This window comes from Juglans regia, chromosome 11 (genome assembly GCF_001411555.2).
Source record: "Juglans regia cultivar Chandler chromosome 11, Walnut 2.0, whole genome shotgun sequence".
In the NCBI taxonomy this organism is placed as follows: Eukaryota; Viridiplantae; Streptophyta; class Magnoliopsida; order Fagales; family Juglandaceae; genus Juglans; species Juglans regia.
In genome coordinates this window covers 15,142,664-15,170,385 of record NC_049911.1, presented here as the reverse complement: position 1 = coordinate 15,170,385, position 27,722 = coordinate 15,142,664, and the positions used below count along the sequence as shown (strand labels likewise).

Here is a 27,722-nt window from a genome sequence, read left to right as displayed (position 1 = left end):
GTTTGACCCCAAACGTTCAAAACGGTGCGTACCAAAAACTAAATGTTCATCACATCTCGTCTTCTCTTTGTTGTGCTCTAAGAAAACGAACTCCTCTTCTCTTGTTGTAGCAACGTAAAATCCAACGACACAATGATTTGATGTTCTTCTTGTTCGTTTTAGCGTTTACATTCACTGAGAAACCCGGAGAGACTGTTAATCTCTTTCTTTGAAGTTTGAACACCCATACTGAATTCCGTTTTCAAAGACCAAATGAGAGAAGAGGAAGAAGAAGAATAAAGAAGATTTATCTCAAGCTCCGTTAACAGTTCGGTATTTGTTTTATGCAACACCAAAATCATTTTCCTTGTTCCCTGCATCACAAAAAATACATTTCTTAGGTAAAAAAAAAATATCTTTCAAAATAATTTGATACTTTCGTATGAGAAGCTGACTAATTGGAGCTTAAGTTCTATGGTCATCCATATGGAAAGCTCAGAGGAGAAGGTGGTCACCGGGATCAAGATTGGTGGCCTCACCAAAGGTATTAAACTCTGTTTCACTTGGAAACGTTCTTTTTCTTCTATTTTTAAGTTTTTTTCAATTTTTCCTGTATTATTTTTCTTCCAGGGACTAGATTTAGGCCTCTTTTGTTCAATACCCCGAAGCCCCTATATTCCCATTGGCTGGGCAAGCAATGGTTCACCATCCTTTTTCAGCTTGTAAAAGGGTTAGCTTTTCTAAATTTTTCAATTTCCTTTTCTTTGGTTCACCTGCCATTTGGGTTTTACCAATTTGAAAAATGTTTCTCTCAAATAATTGAAAAAAAAAGTCAAGTGAATTTCCTAAATGAATTTGCTAGTTTATTGAGTTGATTGTGAGGGTTGTTCATCTCAATACTATAGAGACCCAATCTGATCCAAATTTTCTTTATTGGATTTTAGGAGAAGCGGGAATTCAATGAGCTGAAAGTTGTAGTGAGGTGAATTGTGCTTTGATTTTTCATGATGGTATAGTGGATATAAAGCTCTTACAGTCTTGGAGTTTTGATCTTAATTTGGTTTTTCTAAAATTGCCCCGCCACGTGAGCGGGGGTGCATAAATTGTGCACGAAATGGACTCCATGTAGCATAACTCTTTCTCGAAACTCAAACTCTGTTCGAAGTCAGTGCCAAAATCAGACAATCGGTGTTTTGCATATCCATAGTATTCAGAAGTTAAATTGTCTTAGAGCACTGGCATTGGACTAGCCAAATACCAACCAAGTCCAAATTTTGACTAAAGTTTTCTAAAATCAGCTATATTAGACTAGCCAAATCACTTCAAGTCAAGTTATAAGCTACAATAAATAGAAAATCAAAGCCATATTTGGTGAGTTACTGTTCACCAACCAAAATAATATTTTATTAAAAAATATTTCCACTTTTCTCACTCACTCTCTCATCTCCTCTCTCCCTTCTTTTCCTTTCTCTTCCTTTCTCCTTCATTCTCTTCATTTCTGTGCCCGAAAGCCTTCTTCATTCTCTTCCTTTCTGAGCCAAATCACTTCAAGAAAGAAAACAAGACATGAGAGAGTGAGGTAGTTATCGTGTTAAATAATTTGTTTGGACAGTAAAAATTAAATTATTAATTAATATATGGAGTGTATTTGTAAAATATAAAAAAAAATTAAAATATTTAACATTATATTATTATTTTGACTTTGAAATGACTAGTCCAATATGGATTAATTTCTCCAAAAATTTTGGCTAAAACCTCAAGTTTTAGTCAAATTTTGAACTTGGCAATGACAATGCTCTTACAATGGATCACGTCTTCCTACTGAAACATGAGTTTGGCTAGCCTGTGATTGCAAACAAGGTTTTGAATTTCATATCATACTGGCTGATACGGTCGAAATATTTTGTTTCTATGGCATAGCCGGTACAGAGAAGGGTATATTTTCGTACCGGTCAGAATTTCGATCGTTTCGGCCCATATTGGCCGATATTTCAACCTTTACTTTTTTCTTTTTTTTCATTTCTTCAAACTACAAGTTCATTTTTTGACCCCAAATTCAGACTAGACTATTTATAATTTATATATATATAATTTATTTATATATAGACTATTCTGAAACGGTATCCGAAATATCTCGTTTCATTATCTCGACCGAAACGATTACCTATACGGTATTCAAAACATTGATTGCAAGTGCATGGCCTTCCCATGGGCAATATTAGTTAGTTAAAACTAAAAGTATAATCAATGGGGTTGGGCCACCCTGACTAAAGGGTGATTTATGTTTGCAAATAAGGGTGTAATCAATCTGGGAGGTCATGGACCGAAAATTTTGATCCAGCATTTTTGTTGGATCGGACTGTTAGCTATCGGTCCGATTCGGTTCATGAACATTTTTTCATCTGTTTTCTTTTTTTGATAGAAAAATTATACAAAAAAGTAATTAAATTTGTAAAATTAAAATTAAGTGATATCTTTAACATTTTATATATAATTAATGAATATTAAATAATTTCATTGTATATATAGTTAATGGTGATCCCTTATATGAAAATTACATAATTAACTTATACAACTACTATATAAAATAATATATTATATATATAAAATATTTAAATATATATACATTCGGTCAGTCTCGGTCCGAGCCGGTAAAAAAAATATACCCCAAGATCGACCAATAAGACTATCGATCCAGTCTAGTCGGTTTTTTTTATCCAAACCGATAGTCTTACATCCCTATTTGCGAATGGTTTTTGTGTCTTGTTAATTTATGAGTATTAGACAATATAGATTAACTTAAAATGATTCGTTTAATTAAACAGATCATACCCTAAAATCTTAACACGATCCATGTAAATAACAGTTGATACGACACGACCTGCTTAATTCTTTTAATAATTAACTTTTATTGAATTAACTTGGATATGATTCATTTAACTTATTTCATATAAATAGGTTGAGATAACCTGTATATTTATTTTTTAACCAAATTAATATAATCTCATATATAATACAAGGATAACAATATAAGTTATTCATAATTACAACTTGATTCATGATAATATATTTTATTATTAATACCCAAACAAATAACATATAAGAAAATTAATATTATTATAAAATAAAATTACATGTTAACAAAATAAATTTTAATAGGTTGAGATATTAAGTAGTCAAATACTAATATTAATATTACATCCCAACGACAAAAAAAGCATATAAAACTAGATATTTATAAAATTTGAAAATATGATTTATTTGTGTTAACTAGTTGATTGTAGGTTGACGCGCAATTGGTATATTTATTAATCTTATATTATCAAGTCAATCCATTTTAACCAAATCTATTTATATCAAATTCAAACCCGCTTATTTCATATCATATTCGTATCGAATTTACAAATCATGTCATATATTGGCATCCTTATACGCAAGACCCTTGTCTAGGTGTAAAGTAGGCAAATGGGCCTTGCACTTGCAGGTCGTCTACCACCCACAACTAAATTGGGCATAAACGCATTCTCAAAGTTCAGCCCACTTTATTTATTTTTTGTTTATTTTTGCATATATAAAATGATTAAAGCCCAGCCCATTCGAAACTATAAAAATTACAAATTATACTATAATTTCAAAGTTAACTATATCTAAATAAGGACTAAAAACAAATTACTCACAAATTAACTAATATAAAACCAAATAACTAAAATTCTGAAACTTTTACAAATAATCCAATAATAACAAAGGCCTTTTCTATAATTCAGGTGACAACTTCCATCATCCAAAATCAAATGTCAAAGCTTCACACTAGTAGGGGAAAAAAACATACAGGGAGTGTATTAACAAACCATATCAAAGATCAAAATTGTGTGGCAATGGTCAAAGTAGATTAAGATTTTCTTTTCCCAGAGTAATCCCTACAAGAAAATCAAAACGTGTAAAAATAAATGTTCATAACAAATTTAAAAAACCTTGAATTAGTTAATCATGAGCACTTACAACTTTCATCCTCCTTGTAAATCTCCACAAAGTTCACTATATCACGAACCTCAAGGGGTTTGTCTTGTATCCAATTTTGAGCATAAATCAAAACCTCCACTGTTTTAAGAGAATAAATTCTTGAATGGATCCAATATGTGTCTCTTGATGTTAAAGTCAGATTTGAGGCTACTGTGAAAATAGGGATGACCAAAATATTATGGGCTACCTCTCAAGAGAGAATACTTGACGTGGTTTATCTTTCACCATGTTAAAATTTTGAAATCCTCCATAATGACACATTGCCAATACGTACCTATCCAACTCTAATCATCTAAATTACACTCTTCTTTTCTCGAGTATCGCCAAACCTTGTACTCCACTTGTGCTTTCTGTTTAAGGTGTCTTCAGTTGGAGGAGAAGCGGTGGATAATTGAGTCTCGGTATCACCTGCATTGAATGAACTATAGTCCACATACAACTGATTAAGGGTGTCCTTAACCCTTTCTACCATTTGCGCCACTCATACCTTTCCATTGATTTGTTGTAACTCGTACACTATTCCCTCAAGTTTATACTATGGATTAAGGGCAATACCAATGTATAATGAAGTTGATCTTACTCAAATCTCCCAAATATATCTCATGCTTAATTCTCATACTCAATGCCATTATATTTAATCCTAGCACAATACAAAATCACAAATTCAACCATACAAAGTCACAAACCAAACAACACAAAGTCAATATTGCACAAATCAATCAACTTAAGGAGATTAAATCGCTAAAATGATATCTTAATCTAGTTTAGAAATTTGATAAAGTATCCTAATCTAAATTGGGATTCAATTTGAAATCTTGATCTAATTTGGAGATTGGATTGAAGCCCTAATCTATTTAAGGATTCAATCGAATTACGGTTCTGGACTCAAACTCTAAATTTGATTAGGGTTTCAATCTGAAAGCCCAAAAAATGACTGAAGCCTTGAAACCCAAACAATCTCAAATCCCAACCTCAAACCCAAAACCCTAAAAATTATAGTTCTTGCTTGCCAATGTGAGGGCAAATGGATGGCCTAGGGACCCACCCAATTCGCCTACCTAAACAACTCACACAAGGATAGTGGTGCGCGAACAAACCACTAGAAGTAGCATCACATGGTGGTCGTGGTGGAAGAGAGTGGTTGATATGAGCATGCTTGAAGGTTGTTGACAAAATACACGAGATCAAGCTTCCTACAACCATGAAAAAAGACAACAAAATACACAACAATCAAGCACATTACAAGCAAACAAAACAACTAAAATCACCTACAATCCAATGCTCAAGTGGAGTTGAGGATGTTCGAGCGATGGGAGAGAATCTGTGGCAAACGTCATCAACATATGCACTGTCGGGTGATTGGCTACGAGGGGGTGTTTAGAGAGGCAATAAAAAGGGGAATCGACTACATAATCGCATTATGGTTGTTTAGGAGCATAGGGGTGCCTACATGTAGTTTTTTGGAAGACTACAACACAAGACCTACGTGAACTAGTGACAACACTTATGGCTCATGTGCACATCATCTAGAGGGATAGACGATCTCCTTAGAAAGAGAACAGAGGGAGGAAGGTTTATGGCTGATGTATGGTAGCATATGATGATCGATAGGCAACAGACGGGGGCATCAAAGATCATCCTACAAAGACAAAAGATCAAACCTAAATAGGCAAGAACAGGAAAGGGTGGCTCGAAGTGCCGAAGCTCCTCTCTTTGCCTCGGAGGTGCTCTCTAGCAAAGGACAAAGGGAGGATATGGAGAGTTTAATGGGAGAGCTTTTCTTCCCTAAGAGCAAACTGTTGGGGTATATGTGGAGATTGGTTTTGGAGCTGAAAAATCTGTTTGTTGAAAGTTGACTCGAGCCAAAGTTCGCTCGACATACCACTCGAGTGATGCTCAAGTCCGAGAGTTCGCTAAAGTCCCACTCGACACTCTACTTGAGAGAGACGCAAACCCTAGTGTTCGCTCGAGTCCCCCTCGACACCCCGCTCAAGCCAATGTTCAATTGGATGTTTGCTCAAGGCGTGCTCGACACTCCACTCGAGCTAAGTACACAGTTTTGCCAGATTAGGGTTTCTACGCCGTGTGCTATATATATGTCATATTTTGACATGTCTTGGACGTCCTCAAACATATTTTAAGAGAGAAAAATTATCTAGTGAGAGTGCATATTGTGTGAGAGAGCAAAAAGCTCTAGAGAGTGTGAGTTGAGATTGAGTTATTGTAATCTCATCTAGTTAATAAGATTTCTGTAGCTCTGTGGACGTAGGCAATTTGCCGAACCATGTATATTGTGCGTCGTGTTCTTAATTGTGTTGCTTTTATTTTATTTGTCATCGTTGGTGTGTGTGTTTTACATAACATTTCACAACAATTGGTATCAGAGCCAAGGTCGGATGTGAAGGAAAATGATGACTGGAGATAAAGTGATCGCACCCGGGATCGAGAAGTTCGATGACACTAATTTTGGGTACAGGAAGATGCAGATTGAGGACTATCTCTATGGGAAGAGGCTCCACCTTCCACTGTTGGGAAAGAAGCCGGAGAGTATGGATGATGCTGCTGAGTGGACCCTATTAGATTGGCTGGTTCTAAGTCTTGTTCGGCTGACCTTGTCCAGAACAGTGGCACATAATGTCATTAAGGAGTGAACCACGGTAGATCTCATGGCGACTTTGTCAGGTATGTATGAAAAGTCATCTGCGAACAAGAAGGTGCACTTGATGTAGAAATTGTTCAATTTGAAGATATCATAAGGTATGTCTGTAACCCAACACTTAAATGAATTCAATACGATCATAAATCAACTGTCTTCCATAGAGATTGAGTTTGATGATGAGATCAGAGCATTGATTATGTTGGCATTGTTGCCAAATAGTTGGAAGGCCATGAGGATGGGTGTGAGTAGTTCAACTGGTAAGATGAAACTGAACTACGATGACATACGTGACATGGTACTTGCTGAAGAGGTACGTAGGAGACACTTGGGTGAGTCCTCTAATTCTAGATCGGCCTTGATTGTTGACAATAGGGGTAAAGGATATGACAAGTCAAACTCCAAGAGCAGAGAGAAGACAAGACGAGATCTGGGCAGCAGATCACATGCTGGAGTTGTGGCAAGCCGGGCCACATCAAGAGAAACTGCAGGAATCAAGAAAGTGCTGAGAATGATGTTGTGAACATAGTGGTAGAAGAAATTCATGATTCCTTATTTCTTGCAGTGCACAGTCTGATTGATGATTGGGTGTTGGATTCAGGGTCTTCATTCCATAGCACCTCACATCAAGAAATCATGCAGAATTATGTTGCTGGTGATTTTGGGAAGATGTATGCGGCTGATGGAGAGGCACTGGATGTAGTGGGAGTGAGTGATGTGCACATCACACTTCCAAACAAGAGCGTGTGGACTTTACAACAAGTTAGATATGTTTCAAATCTGAAGAAAAACCTAATCTCTATGGGACAGCTTGATGACAGCGGTTTTGCAGTTGCGTTCTCTGGAAGAGCTTCGAAGATCACTAAAAGTGCGCTGGTCTTAACGTATGGTAAGAGATCTAACTCTTTGTATTTAACATCAGGATCTAGTGATGTGTAGGAAAATACAAGAGCGCAAAAAGGCTAAGGTTGTCAAGATCAATTCGAAACTAGATACTCCTAATGCAGTGGGAGTTGAGTCGCCCTGTGGATGTGCTGACTAAGGGCGATGTATGTAGAAGACTGAAGTCGGGCTTCAATGCGTCTTCTAGCTTGAAGATGCGAGCTGTGAACTGCAGAGATGATAGGGCTTGACTGGAAGCAATGGCTGGCATGTGGAGACCCAGTCTCCAAGTGGGAGATTGTTGGGATATATGTGGAAACTGGTTTTGGAGCTGAAAAAGGTGTTTGCTGAAAATTCGCTCAAGTCTCGCTCGACACTTCGCTTAAGCGAGACGCAAACCCTAGTGTTCGCTTGAGTCCTGTTCAACACTACGCTCGAGCCAATGTTCATTTGGTTGTTCGCTCGAGGCGCGCTCGACATTCTACTCGAGCGAAGTACGCAGTTTTGCCAGATTAAGGTTTCCACGCCGTGTGCTATATATGTCATATTTTGACATGTCTTGGACAGCCTCAAACATATTTAAGAGAGAATAATTGTCTAGTAAGTGCATATTGTGTGAGAGAAAAAAGTTCTAGAGAGTGTGATTTGAAATTGAGTAATTGTAATCTCCTCTTGTTAATAAGATTTCTCCAGTTCTGTAGACGTAGACAATTTGTCGAACCACGTATATTGTGCATCGTGTTCTTGATTATTTTGCTTTTACTTTATTTGTCATCGTTGATATGTGTATTTTACACAACATTTCACAACACAAACCTTCTTCTTTATGTCATATACCCACTTGAATAATAGTCCATGAGCCAACAACTTAGCGTCTAAATTCTCTCAGTACGGCATTTGTGACCTTACTCTTTATAGTCAAGTGATTTTTGAGACCTTACTGTTTCAAAAGCTTATAGTCCTTACTGTTTATAGTTTAAATTGTCCATAATAAAAAAGCTTATAGTCAATTGATTTTTGAGACCTTACTATTTCAAAAGACATTATTACAATGAATCGCAGTAAAAATTTATGCTTATTCGCATATACAATTTAATCAGAATCAAACTAATAACAATAAAAAAATGTTTTCGTTGCGCCATAAAAATTTAAAAAAAAAAAAATTGTGATCAATAATCTCCCCTCCTGCTGCTGACGAGATCACTAACAAAATTGTCCTCGTCATTTTCACACTGTTCCAAGTATTCATTGTAAGCAGGATTATAAGCAGCAGCCAAGCGCAGATACTTTGCAGCTTCAGTTTTCCGACCTTCGTTATATAAAGCACTGGAAAGCCAAGTACTTACTTATATTCAACACTTCAATGAGCAAGCAATTAAGAAATGGAAACTAATGCAATTAACTGCTCCAATCCATACCTTGCAAGCAATACCAAACCATCAAAATAATGAGCTTTGCACGTTGGTTCCTCGGGTTCTTTCATACTTGCAACTCTCTCCAGGTGTACGATTCCTTCTGCTTTCTTCCCCTGTCAAATTATAGAATATGGTGGAAATAGGATAAAATAAAATAAAAAAGCATTAAAGCATTATGTCCTTAAGCCTGCCCTAAACACAAAAACTAGAAGATGAAGAAAAAATATAAATCTTTTTGTATGGCATTTTATAATGTTTTTTTGTATGGCATTTTTCCCTAGCGTCATATGTACCTGCCGTGTACAAGCAACACCAGCCCACTGAGATGAAAGAATTAAAAGATCAACATCCTCCACACTTGTTGGATCACCAGCAAGGATGAGCTGACAAGGAATAAGACAACAGCTCTGATTATGGGATGAAAAAGGTAACTTCCCAGAAGCACAAGAGACATCTATTATAACAATTTTTTTAAGCGGATCATTTTTTTATATTCATCAAACCTACCAAAAAAAGCTAAAGCTACCCAACATTGGCAGTGCTTGGACAGGTGAGAACATGAATGAAGAAAAACCAACTATCAATTTGAGCACTAAAAGAAAGAAGGAAGCTATTCATGAGCTCAAAGGAAGCATCCAAAAAATGTCTTCGTCTGGAATGCTATTATCACAGGCTGTTGCACAATTTTGATCAATTCGGATGCAAATGCTTTGTCTTCCTACATCAAGTTGTTATCCATCATTCCAAAAACCTCAAAACAAAAGAAGTATCTCGTGGGAATTCAATGATAAGAAAATATTCCAATCAGTTCTTGAGGTTTGACAATCCATTTGCACACCAGGATCATCGAGCAGACTAGGGTTAAGGAAAACTCATGAAACGAATATAGCCCTAGTAGCCAAATAGGATTGGAGTACAACCAAATTAAAATTACATTTGGGCCCATCGTCTGAGGAATAAATATCTTAAAATATTTCCAACTGATAAAATCAAAGTCTTTCGACTCTTGGATACAGAAAGATCGGAGATCTCTTAGCTAGAGGATCCTACTATCAAATCCACGGGTCCGCCAAATGCATATGGGAACATCCATGGATTACCCTTGTTCAAACCAAGGCCATGGAATGTTGAAATAGCACAGCATGAAGATCAAATGGTATCTGGCCCAATTCTCAAAACTCAATGCAATGGAATGAACCTTTAATACATGAAACTTACAATCATGCTAGTGCTCAAAATAAGCTACAAATTCTTCTTTCTCAACATGATAGCAATGCCATGTACGAAAAATTGTGATGAATCCAAGATAGCAAAGGTTTCTCAATTAAACCAACACATGTTAACTCTGCAAAGCACCATGAGTTCCAATCCTCTTGATAAATTAGATTAGAAAAACTTTGGAAGCAGTTCACTTAGCAAGCACTATCAAGTTCTAATCCCCTTAATAAATCCGACTGGAAAAAAAACTGTAAACTCAAATTGAAAGACAGATTAAAATTGCCTCTCTGGAAAATTGCATGAACTGCTCTGCTGACAACCTCAAAACCTATAACCAGTGCAGAAATTGAGCCTAGACCAGACCAAAGTGCACCATTCAGCCTTCGCAGTAGTCAATATAACTTAGATGGTCCACATTCGGGTGATTCACAACCAGTCCCTTCTTAACATATTGCATGTGACGCAGCAATCTCTAAAATGAGCAGAGAGTACTTCTTGGCTTGTGCTTGGGGATCTATTTCCCTTGAATTTGATACCTCGACCCCAAGCGCAATTAGTTTCAATTTCAATGTTGTAGTTTGTGATTGTTTCCTGAATGACGGAAGCCAAATTCAACTCCTCTCGAGAAATCTTTCCTAATTCCACCATAAAAACAGACAACACTTGCCCAAAACTAGAAGCATACGCAGGTTTCCAAGTGGAGAAAGAATCAAAAGAACTGCTGCTTCCTAAGTTTAAAATCAAGGGTGACTCACTTTTGGACATCACAGCCATACTCCACCCACAATCCATGGGTTAATGGCAAATAGGGCCGATCATTCAAGGCATCCACCATCCTCTGCATACTTTGAGTTCTGGCAAACATAAAAAATTCATTGATCCTCAAATCAACGTGCACATGCTTCTGCACAATGGGCCACCTCTACGCTTCTTGTAGAAAGAAGTCACGACATCAAGATCCCCACAACTATTCTTGAAATTCATAGTGAAAATGATCCATTTTTTATAACTTCACACATTAAGGTATCTTACCAAGAAAAAAAAGAATTAAGTTAAACCTTGGAAATGGCACCCTCTAAGTATCCAGTAGCCTCTACAAGCTGTCCATTTTGCAATAGCGTCTGCCCCATAACGATCATAGCTCTCGTGTATTCAGGATCCTTGTCAAGTGCCATCCTGTAATCAAAAGTTGTTAATGCAACTCAACAGCCAAGGACAAAGCTGTCACATAGCATTGAAATATAAAAAGTTGAATGGACAAAGCAGAAAGTTAACGAGGAGCAAATTACCGTAGCAAAGGAATCGCACTTTCTTTTTGCCCTTTTGCTAAGAGCTTAACTGAGAGCTGTCAAAAATAGGAGCCATGAACATTGAAAATACATGTAGCATCTTTAATGTTAATGTAATGTACCAAGAGGCAAGAATCATGCTTTTAGCCACTCACAGCAAGCAGTTCTTTAGGGGATAAGCTCTGTACAGAAACTTTTCCCTGCTTTATTGGAGAATCTATGGGTGTTATTTCAGGATCAACAGTTGGAGCACCCTTGTCTGGTAACCCCAATTTTGCACGTACAGCCGGATGGCTGAGAGATAATTGCTGCAAAATTGAGAGTTTGTCAGATGACTTTGAAAACTCATTTACAAAAGCTTGTTTAAAGAATACTAATGAGTTTCAAAACTTTCCGAGCACTGAGTATGGAAGGATAAAAATCTCAGAATACACACCCCCAAAATACTTGCAAGTACTTTATTTGGTGATAAGTTAAACTTTATGATAATAAAAAAGGGTGCTACCCAAGTACACATTAACATACTTGAAAGCTAGAAATAGAAAAACCATATTGAGCAACCGTCCAATGATAGAAGGATCTAAAGAAGTGATCCTCGATTACTTCCGCCATCATCTCACAATCCCCAAAAGTCCCATCATATTTTCCCTATTTTCCCCAACATTAAATAAGAAAATATCATTTTCCATATAGTTCCCCTTTGAGGGCAAGCAAATGCTTATCCAATCCTTGTTGGAATCTTGTTCCTCCCTTTTTCTCTCTGCAGCAAGAAGCTCCCCTGCAGAAAACCTCAAGCTACTAATCACCAGCATAGAAATCCGGAGGAAGGGAGATGCTCCGGTTTCTCCCAGCTCTCCTTCCTCCGTTCCCAAATCTAAATCCAGCCATCTCTTTTTTTTTTTATAAGTAAGAGAGAATTTTATTCATCGAATGAAATAGGCGCAGCCCATGCATACAGGAAGTATGCAAAATAAAACACCTAATTACATTCTATAAAGAAGGAAACGAAAACAGAAAATCATGAGCTGAATCTCCATTAAGCACTATAGCTGAAAACCATTGAAATAAAGAAAACACAAAGCATTTCCAGATTTCCTCCATGGTGCGCTCCTTATTATTAAAACATCTCTTGTTCGCTCCTTATTATTAAAACATCTCTTGTTCCTTTCCCACCAAATACACCGCATACTTGGTCTAACACTCATGAACTCCCATCCTAGTCGAGAATTGATAGATTTTTGCTAACTCCAGAATGGGAGTTACATTTTCCTGAGGTAACTCAAAGAAGATTACCTAGGGTATGCTCAGACCACTTCCCCATCCTTTTAGACTGTGGAGGCATCCAAGGAGGCAGAATGTATTTTAAATTTGAAAATATGTGGCTTAAGACTGACGGTTTTGTAGACAGGGTACGACAATGATGGTCTTCTTATGATTTCCAAGGCTCTACAAGATTCATAATGGCGAAAAAGCTAAAAGCGTTGAAACAAGATTTGAAACAATGGAATGAACAAGTCTTTGGCAATGTAGGTCTACAGCAACGCTCCCTTCTAGAAAAGCTACAGAGTTTGGAGGGTGAAGAGGAGGCTAGAACTCTTTTTGAATCCAAAACAACTCGCAAGAGGCAGATAGTTACGAGTCATATTAATGGAAGAGATCTCTTGGAGACAGAAATCAAGGGCACTATGGCTCAAAGAGGGAGACAAGTGCACAAAATTCTTCCATAGGGTGGCTAATTCGCACCGAAGGAATAACACTATTGATATGTTAATGATAGATGGAGCAATATCTTCCAACCAGTCAATCATCAAGAACCACATTGCACAATCTTATGAACATCTAACAACAACCATGGAGACCGACAGTAGGTGGTTTGACTTTTTCTGTACTAGACCCACTGAGTGTAGGATGGCTTGAGAGGCCCTTTGAAGAAGAAGTACGCAAAGTCGTTCGAGGTATGGCTAGTGACAAGGCCTCAGGCCCTAATGGTTTCACAATGGGCTTTTTCCAAACTTGTTGGGAAAATTACCATTCCCCATCGAAAAACCATAAAGAAACTCACCTTCCACGAGGCCCGCGATCATCTGACTGAGAGCTTCCATGACAAATAAAAAGAGTAAAGGGAGAGAGCGGATCCCCCTATCTTAAGCCATGTGAGGAGTCAGAAAAACCCACTAGTGAACCATTCACCAATACAGAAAAGCGAACTATTGAGATGCAAAATTCTACCCAATTCAACCATTTCTCACCAAAACCGCATCTTGTAAGTAGATAAAGTAGGAACTTCCAATTTACATGATCATAGGCTTTTTCCATATCTAGTTTGCAAAGTAACACCGGTTCTCAAGATTTGAGTCATCCATCCAACACTTGATTAGCAATTAAGACCGAATACAAGATTTGTCTGCCTTTGACAAATGCATTTTACGGCTTCGAGATTAACTTTTTCATCACCATACTCAATCGGTTTGCTAGCAGCCTAGTACCTTGGGTAAAATCTTGTAAACCGCATTCACGAGGCTTATGGGACGATAGTCTCGAACATTCACTAATCCTACCTTTTTGGGAATAAGTACTAAAAATGTAGCATTCAGACTTCTTTCAAAACTAGCATTACTATGGAATTCTTGAAATCTTGTAGTAGGTGACGACTCTCGTGCCAGATTTTGGTATGACAAGAGGTGTGGTGAAAGATGTTTTCAAGACACTTTCCCTGCCATATTTGGGCTTGCACGAGTGAAGGATGCAGCGATAGTGGACCACATGCTTTTTTCTAGTGGCTCCCTTGAATGGAATGTTGATTTCATTAGGGCAGCTCAAGACTGGAAGTTGGATGTAACACCCCGTTCCCGTAGGATAGAGATGTTATTAGCATTTATAACTTAGTGCCCGGTAAAGAGATTCATATCCAGAAATACCTCATTTATTGAAATTCATCAAAACGTTAAAACTAGATTGAACATGATTGTTTTAACAACTAAACGTAAAATAAAAGAACACAAACTAATCCTATGAATGACATAAAAAGGAATCTAATTCTTGTGTGAATATCACTTATTCATTCCTAAGTCTTTGTACTAGATCTATTCCTGGCCATCCAACTCTGCATCATCATAGACATCATCTGCGAGAATTAGACATAGAAGAAAACAAGAAGACAAACAAACAAATGAGTCGAATACTCAGTAAGTAGCACATCATACCGTAAAATATAATTTTTGTAACATACATTTCATTTCTATGAGACTCTTCAAAACATACCTACAACTTCATAGATTACAATCAAACACGTAACATGACTTTCTGAAGGATTTTACATACGTATATCATTATAGACTCACATAGCAGATGTTTTAATCATTGACCAAAAGCGGAAGCATACATAATCGTGGCAAACATGTAATCGTAAATGCATAATATCTGATTTATCTTGTCTTATCATGGAGTGAAACACGCTTGGGTCCGTGTTTCACCTAACTTGCATAACATGGAGTAAAACACGCTTGCGTCCGTGTTTCACCTAACTTGCATAACATGGAGTGAAACACGCTTGGGTCCGTGTTTCACCTAACTTGCATAACATGATGTGAAACACGCTTGGGTCCGTGTTTCACCTAACTTGCATAACATGGAGTGAAACACGCTTGGGTCCGTGTTTCACTTAACTTGCATAACATGGAGTGAAACACGCTTGGGTCCGTGTTTCACTTAACTTGCATAACATGGAGTGAAACACGCTTGGGTCCGTGTTTCACTTAACTTATGGTTAACCACGCTTGAGTCCGTGGCACCGTAATATTTCTTAACTTCCTTAATGCATGAAAATTTATTAGGTTTTCATGAATATTTCTAACATAGCATATTCTTGTACATGGCATAGCATAACATGGCATAATATGTCATATTCTTGTACATATCATAGCATGGTATGTCATATTCTTGAACATGGTATAGCATGACATAGCATAACATGACACTTCCTTATACATGGCATAACATAACATGGTACTTTCTTATACATGGCATAACATAATATGATCTGAATATTTTATGACATTTCATGGCATACATAATCTAAGTACTACATGAACATGGCTCGCATAATATGGCTATTCTATTACATGGCATACTTACTTGAATTACTACATGAATATCTCATTGCTTTCATACGATTTTTAGTAACATTCAATTAATCAAACAAATTTATTCATTCAAGCATAATCTCATATTCCCTCAAGATCATGAAAGGAATCTAACATTGGCTTGTCTCTTAGCGTAGCGTAGATAACCATCATAAGCACATCATATTTTCATATATGACAATAATATTCACAATACGCATACATTTATATGATCATACTATTTACTACCTCAAGACATATCTAATAAAACAATAACAATAACAATAACAAAAACAATAATAATAATAATAATAAATCACACTTTTGGACTCGGGGTGTTACAATCTACCCCCCTTAGAAGAAATCTCGTCCTCGAGATGTAAAGTGTACTCAATACCCGATCTTTATAAAATATACTAGAAGAAATCCAAAAGAAAACTTGCAAAAGCAATTAAAAATCAACCAAGTTTCAAGTGCTTAAAAAAAATAAAATAAATAGCTTATAGGGAAATATAGCTAAACGAGCATGTTCCAAAATGCCTATCAGCCGGTGTCGTTCTAACAACACCATCTATTCAATAAGCAAGTAATAATTCAATCATTCAATCAAGCAAAACAAGACAACAAACATCAACTTAATAGTAAATAACTTCTCTTGAACTTCAAGATAGCCAGGAGTCATCCTAGGTATTTTCTATCCTAGAATCATTTTGTTTTTAAAAGTCTACAGAATCTCTCGACCTGGGCTCTGATACCAATTGTAACACCCCGTTCCCGTAGGATAGAGATGTTATTAGCATTTATAACTTAGTGCCCGGTAAAGATATTCATATCCAGAAATACCTCATTTATTGAAATTCATCAAAACATTAAAACTAGATTGAACATGATTGTTTTAACAACTAAACGTAAAATAAAAGAACACAAACTAATCCTATGAATGACATAAAAAGGAATCTAATTCTTGTGTGAATATCACTTATTCATTCCTAAGTCTTTGTACTAGATCTATTCCTGGCCATCCAACTCTGCATCATCATAGACATCATCTGCGAGAATTAGACATAGAAGAAAACAAGAAGACAAACAAACAAAATGAGTCGAATACTCAGTAAGTAGCACATCATACCGTAAAATATAATTTTTGTACTTTTTACTGATCAAAAAAAAAAAAAAAATATAATTTTTGTAACATACATTTCATTTCTATGAGACTCTTCAAAACATACCTACAACTTCATAGATTACAATCAAACACGTAACATGACTTTCTGAAGGATTTTACATACGTATATCATTATAGACTCACATAGCAGATGTTTTAATCATTGACCAAAAGCGGAAGCATACATAATCGTGGCAAACATGTAATCGTGAATGCATAATATCTTATTTATCTTGTCTTATCATGGAGTGAAACACGCTTGGGTCCGTGTTTCACCTAACTTGCATAACATGGAGTGAAACACGCTTGGGTCCGTGTTTCACTAACTTGCATAACATGGAGTGAAACACGCTTGGGTCCGTGTTTCACTTAACTTGCATAACATGGAGTGAAACACGCTTGGGTCCGTGTTTCACTTAACTTGCATAACATGATGTGAAACACGCTTGGGTCCGTGTTTCACTTAACTTGCATAACATGGAGTGAAACACGCTTGGGTCCGTGTTTCACTTAACTTGCATAACATGATGTGAAACACGCTTGGGTCCGTGTTTCACTTAACTTGCATAACATGATGTGAAACACGCTTGGGTCCGTGTTTCACTTAACTTGCATAACATGGAGTGAAACACGCTTGGGTCCGTGTTTCACTTAACTTATGGTTAACCACGCTTGAGTCCGTGGCACCGTAATATTTCTTAACTTCCTTAATGCATGAAAATGTATTAGGTTTTCATGAATATTTCTAACATAGCATATTCTTGTACATGGCATAGCATAACATGGCATAATATGTCATATTCTTGTACATATCATAGCATGGCATGTCATATTCTTGAACATGGTATAGCATGACATAGCATAACATGACACTTCCTTATACATGGCATAACATAACATGGTACTTTCTTATACATGGCATAACATAATATGATCTGAATATTTTATGACATTTCATGGCATACATAATCTAAGTACTACATGAACATGGCTCGCATAATATGGCTAATCTATTACATGGCATACTTACTTGAATTACTACATGAATATCTCATTGCTTTCATACGATTTTTAGTAACATTCAATTAATCAAACAAATTTATTCATTCAAGCATAATCTCATATTCCCTCAAGATCATGAAAGGAATCTAACATTGGCTTGTCTCTTAGCGTAGCGTAGATAACCATCATAAGCACATCATATTTTCATATATGACAATAATATTCACAATACGCATACATTTATATGATCATACTATTTACTACCTCAAGACATATCTAATAAAACAATAACAATAACAATAACAAAAACAATAATAATAATAATAATAATAAATCACACTTTTGGACTCGGGGTGTTACATTGGAGGAGATCACAGAGTTCTATACGACACTGTATTTTGTACGTATGACTAACGGTACCGTGGATTGGAGTATTTGGAGCCCTTCCACGAAAGGTAAATTCACAATCAGATCACTCCACAGAGTTTTAACGAGTCTAGGCATACATTCATTTCCATGGAAGAGCATTTGGCAGACGAAAGCTCTTTCCAAAGCCACCTTTTTCGTTTTGACAGTAGCATTGGGCAAAATTCTCACCATAGATAATTTAAGGAAATGCTGGTTAATGTTGTTGGACTGGTGTTACATGTGTAAGAAAGAGGGTGAATCAGTAGACCATATATTTCTACACTGCGATGTGACAAAGACCTTGTGGGACTATTTTTTTACAAGACTTGGCGTATTGTGAGTCATGCCTTTTAGATTGGTGGATTTTCTAGCTAGTTGGAGAGGTCTCCGAGGGAATTCACAAGTCGCAGCAATCTAGAAAATGGTCCCTATTTGCATGCGTTTGTGTATATGGCGGGAAGGAAATGATAGAAGCTTCGAAAATTGCGAGAAGACAATGGAGGAGCTGAAAGTCTTTTTCTTTAAAACATTGTTTTCATGGGTGGGGGCCATTTGTTTGTAACAGACTAAGTGTCCACGACTTTTTACCATCGTTTGTAAAATCTAGTTAGGTATTTCTCATGTATACTCCATGTATACTTGGGTTTTGCCTTCTTTTATAAATAAAATACTTTGATTACCGATAAAAAAAAGTTATAAGTCATAGGAGCTTCAATACCTCGAGAACAAGTTCGTTCTCTAACTTGGAAGTTTTGTTAATATGATGTTTAGATATTTAATCCTTCAAAAACAATAAGCATGAGTTATAGATAATTTCAAAAATCGGATGATAAGGGGTCAATGTAGTCTTGGGTTTGGTATATTTTGTTTGGAAAACGTTATATGTTTTTAGATTATGCATATATGTTAGAACTAAGGTTCATTTTAGAGATAAATGTCATGTTGGAGCATCGTTTTGTGCTATAAAGTCTGAGGTTCCATAAAATGACAACTATTAGTGAGAGAAAGTCACAAAAGTTTTGGATTTGGATGATCTAAACCAAAACCAAATTTGAATTCCATAGATGAGTGATCTAAGAAATATAATTATGGAAAAATGAACCATTTTATGATTGAGTGTTTTGACCATGCTTAGCTCCTTTAAAAAGTAAAGTCTTTTCGACCATTCAAAGCCATATTTACAGGTGTTGTTAACTCTAAAAAGGAAAAATAAAGATAAAACACAATAAAATGAAGAAAAGTTACAAAGATGGAGGTTCGGCCACATCATAGTAAGTTAGCGTTTTTTAATTTTATGCTAAATTGAAGTGAAATCTCTGAGAAAGAGGAACTTAAAGTTTCGGCCATGACTATAGATTTATAGGCTTGGAAATACATGAGTAAAATCGAATAGTAAGGGTCTTGGTCTTGGTGGTATGCTCCCCAAGCCTAATCCTCTTGGATGCAAACAAATTCTAGGGGTCATCGGGAACCGGGGGAGTTTCCTCTTGAATTACCCAAGGTGCACTTACAAGAAACTCCTTGCCAAGAGCCTGTGCACCCACAAGATTAGTCAGGACTTTGTTCTCAAACATCTGGTGCCAATCAAAAAAACAAATAGAATGAAAGTAAAGTAGACTGAAACATATAAATTAGGGTTGGTGTAAAAAGGTTGTAAACAATGGTTGAGAGCACAATTATTAAGAAGAGTGGGGCTACTCTGCCGTCCCACTCTTACTGTTGGGCATACCGCCCAATGGTTTTTTTTTTTCCTTTTTTTTCACATTTTTTTAATACATTTAAATATTTTTAAAAAATAAAAAAATACACCAATATACTTAAAATCACTTCCTTAATCACTAAGTAAAAAAAAAAAAAATTTTACCAGCGGTCAAATGGAGTGGTCAAAATGGGGAGGCAAAGTAGTTTTAATCTTATTAAGAATACATACACATATATGTCTTGGCCATTAAGCGTTAGGAGAGTTTTTTTTAATTATTGGCACCGGGTGTTAGGAGATTTTTTTATAAATTTATAGTTGGTTAAGTGTACAAAAATAGGACTTAAGGTGTTAAGGAAAAAATTACCAAGAAATAAGTCGAAACTATACAAACTTGGGGTTTATACCATTCAGCTGCTAGGGGATTTTAGCACTTAAGAATATCTTTAAATAAAAATAGGCATAAAAAATGAAAGAAAGAGGAAGAAAGAGAAGTATAAGAAAAGGTAGAAATCGGGGTCAAAATACAAATTTTATAAAGTTTAGGGTTCCAAATGCAAATAATACAAGTATAGGTTTAAAACAGTAAATAAGAAAGAAACACGAACAGATTCTGTAAATAATGAAACATTAGGGGTTTAACTGTCAAAAGCTTAAGTTTATACTCTATACTAATGCATAACCGAAAACTAGGTAAAAAACGAGGAAACCCCAACGACCACAGGAAAACTAATAATCATGAACTAACTTCTCATAGCCGATTTTATATAGCGTGTTTTATTGACATGATGATTTTCTTAATGGAACCTATTTTATGAAGTGTTAAAAATATTTTGTAAAATATCATCGTCATGATTGGATGAATGTCATGGAATGAGTCATGATCCGACGGCTGGTAATGAAAGAATCCCAGTGAAACTCCTCGAGTGAGTAAAGTTGGGCATAGCAACCTAGGGCTAGGTAGGGAAGAATTCTGGCAGAACTCCTCTGGCCACCTCTGGAGTGAGTAAAGTTGGACGGAAAGAATCCTAGCCAGACTCCTTTGGCCACTTCTGGAATGAGTAAAGCTGGACAAGACAAATCTACGGTTGGGAAGGAAGAATCCCAGTGGAATTCCTGCAGCCACCTCTAGAGAGAGTAAAGTTGGGCGTGGCAAACCTACGGCCAAAAAGGGAAGAATCCTGACAAAAAGATAGATGAAGAAAATGGGTTCATGGAAAATGAATGACAATTTGAATGTCAATGATTATCTGTTTTATTACTGTTTTATATTGTTTATTTCTGTATATGTAATTCCCTCGATATCTGCTTTGGCATATGAACCACCACCGTTTCATGAAAACCTGGGAAGTACAACGAAACCTATATGCAATTACTCATTCTTTTCCTAGAATATGCTTACAAGATTATATCCCACGTGGTAGTACCACCTGCAGTTTCGCCCACTGGGATCACAGATACTTTTTGCAGAGGAAGTAGAACCCCTGGAAGGAGGAAAGGAGCAGACCACTATCCAACCGAATAACAAGACTACTACTACCCCTAAGGTTGAGTTTTATCAGTTTCAATTTCTATTAAGTTAAGAACAAGTTATTTATCTTCAGTTGTTAACTAAGTGGACTGATGTGGCCCAACGTTTTTGACAATTGCAATATTTTAACTTGTGGTTTGCAAAATTGTCAACGGGTTGCAATTTCTTTAACCAGTACGTCATTAATTATCAATCACAAATTCCGCTGCCATCAAACTGAACCTAGAAACATGCTAGGTTGATAATGAAACTTAATAGAACTGAAGGACATGAGACCCAAATTTGTATGTCTGACGCCTCTCAATTACCCTATCTCTATAACGGGGAGATGGAGTCGTTACAATTAAGCATAAAGGAACCATCCTCCATACTTAGTAATTAAATCAAGCTTTCACTTGGTATAGTTATATGATCCTTACATAGAGGACTGGCCAAAAAAAGAGTTGGTCAAGGAAGAATCCATTAGCCAACCACAAATTTGGAGAAAAACAATGAATTGCCAATTTATTTTCTCTGCTCCAGTTCTCAGGAAATTTAAAAAAAAAAAATAGGGCAATACAGAGTATATTCCAAATTTATTAAAACTGATTCTTGAGCCTTCAAAAATATTGTCGAGAATATTGGCACATAAAAAAATAAAGAATTCTTGAATGCAAAGCAATAAACTCTTAGTGTAATCATGGAAAGGTGGCAGTCACTCACCTGAATGACACTTAATGAACTATTGGTAACCCAATAGACTAGACTCCCCTGCAAAAAGAACGTAGAGATATTAATTATTATCTGCTTCAAGAAAGATGGAAGGGGAGATGAGAACTGGACTTTACTGTCAAATAAAGGAATTGCAGCAAGAAAGTAGGTAACAGGGGATGTTTTAACCAATTGAGTGTAGGTGGCCTTAACAGAAGTGGCTTTAGTTCTAAGCATAATACACAAAAGGTCAATTGACACCATTTCTTGGCATAATTCCATGGAGGAAGTATGCTGCGATAAAGACTGCACAGCTTCCAGATAGCAATGATACAAACTGCCATGCGTAACACCATCATAAAGATGTTTAGTAACATCATATGTCTATCATATTTGCGAGATATATGCCATAGAGCATTTTAATGCTGCAAGATAGTAGCAAGACAGCTTTAAGCGATTATAATTTAATTACCAGTGCAAAGGCTCATACCTTTTAAATCAGGTCAACCAAGTTACCAACAAATTTTGGCAGGATTAATTTTAAAGAACAAGAGTACTGCATAAGGATGTCAACACATTGGTTTTAAGTTGGTCTAGATTTAGATTAAAGGTCAACATCCAGACCCTACCAGCTCCACCTTTGATACCATTTCACTGGAACGAAAAGCATATAAAATGTCACACCAGCTCACATATTAGGCATTGAATTTAACGATATTAAAAGGTCCAAAAAGACCAAGGTGGAACAATCTTGTTTCAGTTAATGCTGCCAGTCTCATGTAATGTGCCCCAACAGGGAGTGGAAGAATTTCATCTCTTTCTTCATCTTATATAAGTCCCCAACTTTTCAAGACATTGCATATTTACTTCAAGATGGTGTCATTATTGACTATCAATCCAGATACCATTCGATATAAGAAAATTAAACAATGTGGAATCAAACAAACTTATATTTGTTCCTTATTGTTAGACTAGGAAGCATGGATACATCATATACCATGATTTCCAAAGATGCAGCATGAAAACAGTGAGATGCTCCATGTTATTGAATGAATACAACTCGGTTATGGAACACATATTTCCAAGGTAAAAGTTGAATTTTCTTCAGGAAAAAGAAGGCACTAATTGTTAAATACAAGATCTAGAGCTTTAAAAGGCTAGAAACCATCAAATTATAAATCCTACGAATATCAAATATGGATCATGGACTGTCTCTTCTCCTATATGTAACTTTTAAAGCAGTCCCATATTCACTTATTTTATGCCTTTTGATGCTATTTGTACTTTATTATAAATATATAATTTAACTCATTTTTTTATCATTTAATGTAAGCATCCCTCATGTATCCTAGATTTTTAAGCATTGACATATCACCCTATCCTTATGATTATCCATATCACATATCCATATCTGAGCTTCATAATTGTTTATCAGATGTGTTGGTATTCTATAGCTATTCAAATCCGGGCCTTGAACAGGGTAGATTCTCAATCGCCTAACTCTGAACTTACAGATGCACTCAATATCAATAGAGCCCATGAGTCCATGACCTCAATGTCCACCTAATTCTTATAATGGAAGATTTCTCTAATGGTAAACCAACACACTGTTAATATAAAAGATGTGGGTGGGAACTACATTTATGGTATTTGCCAATCTTGCCTAGCCATTGCATTCATGATTTTTCTTAAAAACCCTATTAATTACCTTGTCATTGATTCATCATTGAAACCACAGAAACCAATAGGTACTTTAAGGAAAGGTAATAAATCCTGTAGATGTTGGATACAATTTGATTAGGGGCAATATTTTATCTACTTGCATTTTATTTCCCAGACTGACAGCAGAATAGAGCTCTCCACATTCTGACACAGAAAACTTACAAAAGAAAGCTATACCTTATGGCTAACCAATGTTTGCTAATGTTTAAATAAAACTTAACTTAAAACATAAAATTTGTGTCATAGGTGAGAAGTAAGTTTGTTGCAACTCAAATCTCACCTAATAACTAGGGAATTTCTTTGAATGCCTAGACAATACAAATTTTATCTAACGCAGTACAATTAACTTTACAAAGTTTGAAAAAATAACATAGCTTTTACCTGAGGGATACAGTAACCAATAAAAAATAAAGGCAGAGAAAAAAACTCCAAGCAGAATTTGTAGTACTGCAATAAAAAAGAGAAGCCCAATCAGTTATGGCACATTAAAAATATATACATCAAAATAGTTACATGACAATAAATGTATATATAACCTGTTAAAAGAAATAAACAAACAATGTCCATGAAGTTTTTAGTATCTATTCACTTTAGAAAAACCAATATACGAAACATTATAAAATAACAATGCCACTTGAATTTGTCCACAAATTGTATCCACTCACTTTTGCCATCAAGCCAAACAAGCCATTTCCTTTTCCAACTGAAGATGTCCCCAAAGAAACCTGGTAAATTGATTGAAAAAAAGTTAGTAACTGTTCATTAATACTACCAATATTGACTTATCCAAAAAAAAAATCTGCAAGAATATCATCCGACTCAAGTCATTCCAATCAGCTTTGTCAGATCTGCAAACTGTGAGGTCATAGTGCTTTATGGTGTTCTTTCAACCAAAATATTCAAGCAGATGTCGCTAGAAATTTGGAACATTTTGAGAGGATTTGACAAGAGTATCAAACACACCTATCTACGGAACACCCTTGTACGGTGTAGGCAAATTATGTCATCCACAAATTTATAAATTTGTTACATAAAACTTGTATTCTATTTAGCATCAGTGGCAGTTGTAATGATCTTATAACCAGGGCTATGAATAGGAGTACAACCGACAACCTATCAAGAAAAAATAGTACAAGCAACTACTTGTGCATACAGCGATTGAAACTTTGATGAGCTTAGATGGGAAAGCTACGACCAGGCAAACTGTAACATCCAGCCTCACATTGGGAAAAATAATAACTAGCATAGAGTGGATAAGTTACAAAGGTGTCAAGGACGCTAAGTCTCACATTGGCTACTTACTAGGTGAAACTAGGTTTTATAAGTGATTCTAGGGAAGCTTCAAATTGACTAGTCTTTGTGGAGTTATAGTCCAGATGTGGCTTGCCCTTTCCCCAGGCCATTCATATGGTATCAACCCTGTGATATTGGGCACTGCATGGCATTACCGCAGCAAGGAAACCAAGAATTTAAGAGGGAAAGTTTGAAACACCTAAATTCCATATTGAGAAAAAAAAATGGCACATAGAGTGGGTAAGTTATGAAGGTGTTCGTAGAAGAAAAATCTTACATTGACTACTTACCATGTGAAACTAGGCTTTTTAAGTGATTCTGGGGAAACTCGGTGTTATTAAAAGCGTGCTTAAGAGCAAAGCGCCAAGGCCAAAGCTCTTCGCGTAACAAAAGCGAATTGCATTTACAAAAGTGAGCTTTAAGCTCTCTTGTGGGTCTTTGTAATTATAAACATAAATAATATCATTTCAAGAGCCAAAATGATCTAATAAATATTCTCATGTACTTAGTTGATATTGAAGGTCATTTATGTGTCAACGGGAATGTAGTTATTATCACTGTACAGATTTTAGTCATACCTTCCTTATTCAGACCATATTTTATATTCATTATTTAGACAATATTTTGTAGCCGTAAATAGCTTGATCACAGCCTTGATTCTGTAAATTCGTAGGACTTTTATAGCTTCCTTATTTAGTTAGAGTTGATTGCTGTAATGACTGATTTCCAGCCTTGTTATTAGTGATATTGTTCTATATAATGAGAAGAACCCTCACAAAGAGGTCATTGAATCCAATTTGACATGGTTTCAGAGCCATCACTTACACATAGTTTCGGTTCTTTCTAGTGAGGAAATTTTTTTTTCTGTTGGTAGGTGACAATTTTCCTACTTTCAGCACCTTCTGTGAATTGAGGGCTGCAACAATTTTTTGTCTTGGTGGGTGATAGTTTTCTAATACTATTGGCACTGTCTGGGAGTTTTTGGTGATTATTGGGCTGCGATAGTTCTTGGAGATCAGACTAGGATCTCAGTACTCTTGTTTGTGGGCTGTCAGCGAGTTCTGTGCAGCGTTTTAGGGTTGTCGACAATTTCTGAGAAGTCCTTTTCTGGCTGTTGGCACTCTTGTCTGGGTGTGGTTCTGTCGGCACTTTCTGTGCAATTTGGGCTTGGTGTGCAGGTGCAGGTGATTCTGTCAGCACAGTCTGTAGGGAGTGGGCAGGTATTTTGTTTTTTGGCTGGACTTGTATTTTTTTTCTTACAGGCATCATGTCTTCCGATTCATTTGCTGTGAAATTCACGGATAAGAACTACTCTACTTGGGAATTTCAATTTCGTTTAGTTGTTATGGGAAAAGAGTTATGAGGTCATATAGATGGGAGTAATCCCGCTCCTACTGAGATTCCTAAGTTGGCTCAATGGAAGATCAAAGATGCTAGGGTGATGACATGGATTTTAGGATCTGTTGATCCTCTTATTGTTCTTAATCTAAGGCCATATAAGACTGCTAAATCTAGGTGGGAGTACTTATAATCAGGACAATATTGCCCGGTGTTTCCAGTTGGAGTACGAGATCGCCAGTTACACTCAGGGCGATCTCTCCATTCAAGATTATTTTTCTGGGTTTAATAATCTCTGGGGAGAACTTACTAACATGATTTATGCCAAGGTACCGGAAGAATCTCTCAATGTTGTGCAGGAAGTTCATGAACAAAGCAAGCGGGATCAATTTCTAATGAAGTTACGACCTGAATTTGAGGCCACTCGTTCCAATTTAATGAATTGTGATCCATCGCCTTCTTTGAATGTTTGTTTTGGTGAGTTACTTCATGAGGAGCAGCGTCTTGCCACCCAAGCAACTTACCAGCACAACAAAATGATACCAAATGCCGTGGCTTATGCGGCTCACGGGAAAGGCAAGGGATGTGACATGCGGAAAGTTGAATGTTTCAGCTGCAAGGACTACAGACATATTGCTGCCCACTATGCAAGGAAATCTTGCAACTACTGTAAGAAGTCGGGGCATATTATCAGAGAATGTCCTATACGTCCCCAGAATCATTAGGCGAATGCTTATCAAGCCACTGTGAGTCCATCTACTTCCGCTAACTCTGCTATTGTTGGTGATTTATCTGCTCTTTCTCCCGAGACGATTCAACAGATGATTATTTCAGCATTTTCAGCCTTAGGGCTGCAAGGTAAAGGTTCACTACCATCCTTATCTTGGCTTGTTGATTCTGGTGCGTCTATTCACAAGACTAGTTCTTCTGACACTTAGCAATGTTCGGACTTATAATGGATTGTTGCATATTCAGATTGCTGATGGTAGTCAGTTACCTATTGGTGATGTTCATTCCACAGTTCAAGATGTTTTTGTATCTTCTAAGCTTTCTACTAATCTTATATCAGTAGGCCAGTTGGTTGATAACAACTGTGATGTTCGTTTTTCTCGTGATGGTTGTCTTGTGCATGATCAGGTGTCAGAGAAGATACTCGCGAAGGGGCCTAAAGTTGGACGATTGTTTCCTCTGCATTTTTCCATTCTTGCTATTATTTCTTTAACTTGTACCACTGTAAACAATAAGGGTGAAGTATGGCACAAATGGTTCAGTCATCCTAACTCTGTTATTTTAT

General features: G+C 36.4%; 1 protein-coding gene across 1 annotated transcript in view; it reads right to left on the bottom strand.

Annotated features, from left to right (window-relative positions):
• Positions 1-8,547: 8,547 nt before the first annotated feature.
• LOC108990931 (ALBINO3-like protein 2, chloroplastic) overlaps positions 8,548-27,722 on the bottom strand; it is a 52,620-nt gene continuing 33,445 nt past the window's right edge. Inside the window, exons 6-14 of the mRNA XM_018965059.2 lie at positions 24,463-24,522; positions 24,179-24,244; positions 22,088-22,135; positions 11,615-11,767; positions 11,460-11,515; positions 11,229-11,346; positions 9,246-9,335; positions 8,956-9,065; positions 8,548-8,863 (exon numbers count right to left, since the gene is read on the bottom strand). Of these exons, the coding sequence (XP_018820604.1) occupies positions 8,707-8,863; positions 8,956-9,065; positions 9,246-9,335; positions 11,229-11,346; positions 11,460-11,515; positions 11,615-11,767; positions 22,088-22,135; positions 24,179-24,244; positions 24,463-24,522 (858 nt within the window). The 3' untranslated portion in view covers positions 8,548-8,706. The remainder of the gene's footprint in view (positions 8,864-8,955; positions 9,066-9,245; positions 9,336-11,228; positions 11,347-11,459; positions 11,516-11,614; positions 11,768-22,087; positions 22,136-24,178; positions 24,245-24,462; positions 24,523-27,722) is intronic.